This window comes from Spermophilus citellus, assembly GCF_964194105.1.
Source record: "Spermophilus citellus genome assembly, chromosome: 1".
In the NCBI taxonomy this organism is placed as follows: domain Eukaryota; kingdom Metazoa; phylum Chordata; class Mammalia; order Rodentia; family Sciuridae; genus Spermophilus; species Spermophilus citellus.
In genome coordinates this window covers 138,390,268-138,397,644 of record NC_138182.1, presented here as the reverse complement: position 1 = coordinate 138,397,644, position 7,377 = coordinate 138,390,268, and the positions used below count along the sequence as shown (strand labels likewise).

The window sequence follows — 7,377 nt, the reverse complement described above, 5'->3', positions numbered from 1 at the left end:
ATTCCAGAAAGAAATCCTTTATCTGCCTCCTTCCCTCAACTTGATTTGCAGTTTGGTTTGGTGATTATCAAAGGAGGAGAAGCAGGAACAGGCTTGGCTCCAGGCTGAAACATCACGCAGACTTCCGAGAATTACTGAAAACTTTTTATTATTCAAGAGCATAGATACTGCTTTGGCAAAGGGAGGGGCAGTGAGTGGTCATACAGATCTGAGGTAGAAGAGGGATGGGGATGGGGAGATAACGAACACCTGAGTGCAACAGGCATGATAGGTAGTTTAAATATATAAAAACTTTGCAACATAGGGGAAATTTTTATTTGGAAAAAATAGAAAGGAAAGGGGAAAAAAAGAAAGGAGGAAAAAGAGAGAAAGAGGGAGAGTTCCCCTTGGAACTACGTAGGATGTACAAGCAACAAAAAGAAAAGTAAAACACTGCTGTTTAAAGGGGAACGACAAAAGGCAGCCCTCCACCTTCCTGCTTTCGGTTCTCATTCCCTGGAAGAAAACTATTGATTCCTCTTATTGCATTTTACTTGGAGAAGAAGGAGTCTGGGGTGGCACAAAGCGGAGAGGGGAACAAGAGAGAAAGCCAGATGGCGGAGATGAGGATGGCGTTGGGGGTTCTAAATTCGACCCAGAAGGGTTGGAAGGGTGTGTCTTTCGGCACTTGGGTTCCGCAGTCCCTCCCTCCTGCATCGTGCCTCCAAAAGCCTCCCTCGGTTAAAGGAAGTGGATATATATATATTTCTTTCTCTTAATGTATTTAAAACAATTTCAAATGACATTGCACGTGCGATCCAAGTGTATGGTTGCAGCCCGCTACCCGCCAGCGCTCTCAAGAGGTTCTGCGCAACGCTCTCTCACAAGTCGCAGGAATCCAGAGCCCGGCCTTGGCCGCCGCCTTCATCTCCTCCCGGGGCTCCGGGGTCGCCCAGGTCCTCGGCTCACTGGTTTAACTCCAGCGCCCAGACTTGCTGCGGCCAGCCGGTGCGCCCTTTAATCCTCTTCTCACCTGGGCCCAGGGCAGGAGGAAAGCCTTCGTGCTGCGGCTGCCAAAGGACACACACAAGAAGAGAGGTGAAAGAGACAGGTTTAGACGGTTCTGCTCCGATCACCGGCGAGGAGTGGGTGGGGTGAGGGGAAAGGTGTCGAGAGCAGTAACTGGGAGTCTTTAAATAAGTGACGGATTTCTGTTTGCAAAATAGGCAAACAGGCCCATAAATTTGCCTTAATACGCCAAGTTCCTGGGATCCGGGACAGGACGGGCAGCTGCAGGAGGTTTGGTAACCAGAATTCTCGGCGTCTGGTGGAACGCATTTGTGCTGATTTGGCTTTGTGGCGCCTAAGGGAGACCTCAGGGGATTGGGATGGGAGGGGTGGGAATCCACTTTCCCCAGCTACCTACACGACCCGCCGGCTTTCTAACAGGATTTACCATCTGGTCTGGATGCAGGGTTGGATCCGCTAGAACTGGTGGCGGAAGCCTCAGATGGTTAGGAGCCGGCCTGACCCGGAGCTTCCTTCTCGGCTTCCGTAATAGGGCACCCAACGGTGCAACTTCCAGGAGGCTGTGCGGCGGAGGGCGGGTTGTGGGGGGGACAGTGTGGATCCACCCAATAACTACTTGCAATGAGGAACCCCCTTAAATCCTGCATCTCCTCCAACCCAGGGCATCGGCTGAGATTTGATGACTACTGTCTTTTCCCCGTGACCCACAGGCCCCTTGGATCAGATAAAACTGGGCCTGAGCGCACCAACCTGGAGAACTCCTTCGCCAGCCTGAATAACACCATGCCTAGAGGTCCTGCAGCCCTGGGCAGGGAAACTGAGCACCAGAATGTATTCCCCTAACTGGAGAGGATCCAGAAAGATGTAGTAGGGATTATGACCTGCAAAGCCAAAAAGTGGCTCCTGCTTGTTTATATATACAAAGCCCTTGAGGTTGCGCTCTAAAACCAACCCATGGAGAGTGGAACTGGTGGGTTCTGAACCAGGAGTTGAAAGCCTGACCTCTTTTACCTCACCTCCACTTCTTTTTTAAAAAAATATTTTTTTAGTTGTAGTTAGACACAATACCTTTATTTTATTTTTATTTTATTTATTTTTATGTGGGGCTGAGGATCTAACCTAGCGTCTGGCATGTGCTAGGGGAGCACTCTATCTCTCAGCCTCCACCCCAGCCCCTCACCTCCACTTCTTACTCCTCTTGTAGCAGATTTTCGTGTTTTGCCCTACTAGGGGCCTGTTTCCCTTTTCTATCCAGTGATGGAAGTAGTTTAACCTCTCCATCAAAGGCCGTTTGAGAGCAGAAACTGAGGCCAAATGCATATATTCAGACTCAAAGCAAATTAATGAACTTTTCATGCAATCTTAAGCTGGCTTCCAGAAGAACCCAGGGATGGATCAGGTCTCCTCCAAACTGTAAGTGCAATATATAGTGTGTGCACTCTCTTGGAATCCAAGGCTTTCAAAGGAGTTTTAAAGAAAGCCCTAAGATCCTAACCAAAAGGCTTAAGATTCTTCATTCACTCAGTCTTAACAAACACTAACCCACATTACAATTGAATTCAATTATGAATCTGCCTCTCTGCACACACACGCAATCACACACTGTAACTATCTGAGAAAACTCCATAGCTTTTCAAAATCTCACACACAAAATAACTCCGGTTTCCCGCAGTGCTGGCGATGCTCACGCAGACTGCACCCCTGGCTGGAAGCTTACAGGCCCCAGTACTCACCAGCTCCCTTTTCCGCTTGCTCTCGCGGCTACCATCCACCTTCTTGAGTTCAGCCTTGAAGGCTTCGGGGTCGCCAGCCTGTGCATCCTTGGCCAGTACGTCCATCAAGTAGGCGATGTAGCTGGTGGCCAGGCGCAGAGTCTTGATCTTGGAGAGCTTGGTGTCCGCCGGCACGTTGGGGATGCACTCCCGCAGCTCAGCGAACGCGCTATTAATGCTCTCTGTGCGTCTCCTCTCCTTCTTGGGTCCCGAGCCTTTCCGCCGGCCCAGGCGGCCGCCGAGCGCCTCCAGGCGCCCGGGGCTCTGACCCTGTCTGGCGTCCGGACCGTAGGCGGCAGTAGCCACAGCGGCTGTTGGTGGTGGCCCTCCCGCAGAGAAGTCCGGGGCAGCGTCAGCAGGGCTCAGCAGCCAGCTTTGGAAATAAGGTCGCTCCTGGTGACAGCGCGAGGCCGGGCCAAAGAGGAAGGGCTCGTGGAGCATAGGGTGCGCGGGGTGTGGGTGGTGATGGTGGTGATGGTGTGCGTAGCTGCCCACGAGGTTCATGTTGGAGAGGCTCCTGGCCTGAACCACTAGCCGGATTAGCGCCGCCCCATGTGCCCCAAAGAGGACCGGGGCCACCCGTGGGCTCCCGGGCCGCGCACTGCTGGGCGCCGGCTTTACGAGAGTCCTGAGCAAGGTTGAAGATGACACACGTAGCCTGCTGCCTTCGTGCAAGTTTCTGTCGCGAACTAGGATGCCGATGCCCAAAGACCGATTTAACCCTTCTCCGGACTCACCTTCAGGATCTGGCTTATATAAGGCGCGGCTTTGATGTCAACCTCTCCCTGGAGCCAATAGCAAGGGGGCGGAGAGGAGGAAGGGGGTGGGGGGGTGGACGTCCCAGGTTTTGCTAGGCTAACGCCACTGACTCCAGGCGGCCTGCAGGGACAGGGAACCGGCCACGCCTCCGTCCCTCCCCTGCCGGCCGATTCCCGGGCTGGGAAGGCGCGGACTACGTACTGGCCAACCTGCTGCCACCCCCTCCTTGTGGGTCCAAGGAAAGGAAACTGGAGTCGTGGAACGAAAAGAAGGGCTCCCCTTGATTTTACAGATAGGGAAACTGAGACAGGATGGGGGTGAAGGGATTGTTCTTGTTTCTAGACTCTCGGGAAATCAGAATAGGAGTTGCAAGGGACCGGGTCCCCAGCTCCAACTGCTCTGCCGGGCAGGGGAGTCCAAAGAAGAGAATGCGCGGTGCGAGGCAGGATAGTTTCCTAACGTTTTTTCCTTCACATCTTCCTCCCCCACCCCACCCCACCCTCTCACCCCGGTCATTTAATCATCTGCCCAGTCTGGTGGGACCGGGAGTCGATCTTGCACCCGCAGTTGGACCAGCCGGCCAGTTCTCGCCCAGTCACCGGCAGACCTGAAGCCTGCTTCCCACCGAGAAGCGTTACTGAAGCTGCGGTGGGAATGGGCGACGGGAAGAAGAGACGGACGTCAAGCCCAGGGCATTTGCCAGTTTGTTCCGGGCTCGAGGGCCTGAAATCTGCTCTTCTCGCCTCGCAGGCGCCTGATTCCGTCTAAAGCCGGCAGGCCAGGCCGTGGCAGAGGCAGCCTCCTGGAGCCCGCCTTCGCCCTAGGGCGTCTAATCCGCAAGACGCTGCTAGGACTCTCCTGGTTTCTCCCCCCCCCCCCCCGTACTCGCCGGGAGCAAAATTATGCTAGGCCACTCTACCTAGATCGTCACCCCTTGAGAATGTTTGAGTCTGTAAATACACTGTCACCCAAGTTCACACCGCTAGAAACCAGCCTTCCGCGAAAAATATGCCGAGGGAAACTCGACCTGCACAGCATCCCAGAGGCTTTCGACCCACCCGCACTGAGCCGTGGAGCAAAGTGCACAACCTCTGCAACTTCCCCCTCGGACCAGGGCCCTTGACTGCCTGTCTTGATTTTCTCTACTGGGGCTTTCCTCCCGCTCCCGTGGGAACCTGGTAATCCCGCAGTGGCAGTGCTTCGGGCTGCGGGTTGCGAAGCGTAGGTCTAACCTTGTATTACAACAGCTTCCTAGAAGAGGAAAACCGAGGCCCTCTAACCCCTCAGCCCTTTCCAGCCAAGCCCCTTCCCTAGGCGGAGTAAACAAATGTGCCTTTCTCTCAATCAGGATACCAAGGTAAGGGCGAAAGGAGATTATCCTGAGTGCCGTTTTTTAGAGGGCAAATTCATTACTTATCCATTCACTCAAAAATGGTTTATTGATGCCCACGATGTGCCTGGCACTGTTACTAGTCCAAAGGCAGAGAGAGAAAAGCCAACTTTCTTTTGTACAAAAAGGGAAAGTGAGGTCCAGACAGGATGATGGATTCCTCCTGACGGCCCAAGGATGAGTGGGTAGGTGGAAACACGTCTCGAGCACGATGTGTACTTGTGAGTGACAGACATAACGTGTAAAATCCTAGGAATGCGTGAGTATTGACCTACTGTGGGTACCTTGGTTCTAAATGTTTATTTGAGGAAAGAGGGGACAATCACTTAGGTCTGAGCCCATGGGTTCACCTGTGGGAGCTCAATGTGGTTGTGGGCCCTAGAGGTGCAAGAGGTGGTGGAGGAGCGGCGGAGGGAGGTCCTGGTTTCCTGCCCGAGGCTGGCTGGAAACCCGCCGCTTTCCCGGCGCCTGGCGCCAGCAGCGCTGGGGTTGGGCTGAGCGCGGAGCCGGAGGCTCGCAGGGAGGGAGCGCCGGGCGCCCGATCCAGCGGCGGCGGCTCCGCGGGATCCCGCGCCTCCCCGGCCTGGAGGCGCTCTAGAGTAAGGTTATGCCGGTAGAGAAAGTAATTACTATGGAAAAACATGGAAAACACTCTCAGCGTTTGTCTTAACCCCAACACGATCTTCAGCAGCTGCCCCTATTTTCACGGGAGGCCCTACCATGATACCTGCGCTTGTACGTGCACGCGGGCTCGCAACCTCACTGGCATTTGGGCATTTTCACAGCAATCACACAGTACCTCAAATTGGATTTAATGCCTGCCAGAGGGAGATCTAGCCTAAACAAAAAGCAAGCAAAAATCATACATTATTATATGTGCACAGGTGCTTGCAAATGGATGTCCTCACCTATTGGTACATTAAACACATACATATAGATCCCACAAGTTCAATTTGATATATATCCTCAGCCTTACCTATGTAGTCACAGCACAAGCCTCAAAAAATGAAGTTGTTCAATAGTATGCACATTATGAAGGCACCCACAATGATTGACACATAAGAACAGCTACTATCCACATGCAAACTCATAGTTCTCCCATCTACCCCCTTACTCATGGCTGCATTCAACTTTCAAATATCAGGTCTGGTTAGTCTAGTGGGGAATGCCTTATCAGTACTAAATGAAGGGCCCCAGTTACAGAGACCCCTTGAGGGCCCCAAGACTGCCTGAAACCATCTTGTGAGTGTTAAAGAGCAGGCTGTCTCTGGCCACCAATGCCTTGGAGAGCTACACTACAGTGGCCCCACTGGAGTATAGCCCAGAGGGATTTTAGGACTGGGAGAAGGATGGCTCCCCAGCAGTCTGAACTGCCAGAGAGACAGAAAGTTGTCTAGGCCCCAGACACAGCCTTCCAGAGTGCTTCTAACACCAGCCAGGCTCCGGTGTGTGAGGAGTGCAGCAGAACTCCTAGGATAAGGACCTGGCGAAGGTGTTCTCTCCCTCTGCCTCAGGCTATAGGATAAGGGAAGGTCTGGAACCAGGAGTTTAGCCAAACATGCTTTAGGTTGACAGGCAAAAGATGTGGCTTCCAGTTTAGTTCCAGCACTATCTGCACCTCACTCTGTTCCTTTCCAGCTCTGTGCCTCAGTTTCCCTATTTGCAGAAAATGGGTTTAGAATTGACAGTCTGGACCCCAGCTCCCCACTGTTGCACAGGGCCTACTCTGATTCCCCTTGCACCCTGACGTAGTTCTCCACTTCTGGGCCCCAAAGGGAGAAGGGACTCCACTCTCCTTCAATCCACCTCTACAGAGCAAGCATGGGGTGCTAAGGATTCTGGGGGTCCTAGCCAATTCCACACTCCACTGCAGTGCCCCTTTCCTTAACCTGTCTTGCTCACCTAGAGAGTACCTTCAGCTTTCCAAGGAAGGCTTCTCAAGTTGTGCAGGTGAGGCCAGGCAGGAACACTCACCCCAAGAGAGTTTGAGCTTGTAGAGGTTGAAGATTGTGTTAGAGTGCTTAGGACAGTCTTGCAGTGGGACCCAGCCCACCTATGTTGAGAAGGGGCACTGTCATTCCTCCCTATGGACCACTGGAGTCTGTTTCCCCTTTTGTAAATTGGGAGGATGATAATACCTACCACGAGGGCCAGTGTAAAATTAAGTGAAATAATATAGAGGAGACTCTTAGAGGGGTAACAGTAACCCTGCAAAAATGTTGGGTCTATTTTTAGGAATATTAATTTCACAGGGGGAGAAATGGAGTTATATGCCACCATACCACTGCAAAACCTGGACAGGAAGAAGAGGCTGGACCCTTGGATTCCTCTTGCCCTGCTCTGTTCTGACCAAATCGGGGTCCTTCCCTTTCAGGACAACTCTACAGAACCCAGTTGCCATAATAAGGCTGGAGGTGGAGGAGAGGAGAGTATCACCAGGTATGAGGA

At 52.8% G+C, this 7,377-nt stretch overlaps 1 protein-coding gene across 1 annotated transcript; it reads right to left on the bottom strand.

The window, feature by feature from the left end:
- Positions 1-876: 876 nt before the first annotated feature.
- HAND1 (heart and neural crest derivatives expressed 1) lies at positions 877-3,284 on the bottom strand (the record flags this gene model as incomplete). Its single annotated transcript, XM_081299607.1, has 2 exons — positions 877-1,049; positions 2,742-3,284. The coding sequence occupies 2 exons, from the start codon at positions 3,282-3,284 to the stop codon at positions 945-947; spliced, it is 648 nt and encodes a 215-aa protein (XP_081155733.1). The 3' UTR covers positions 877-944.
- Positions 3,285-7,377: the final 4,093 nt, after the last annotated feature.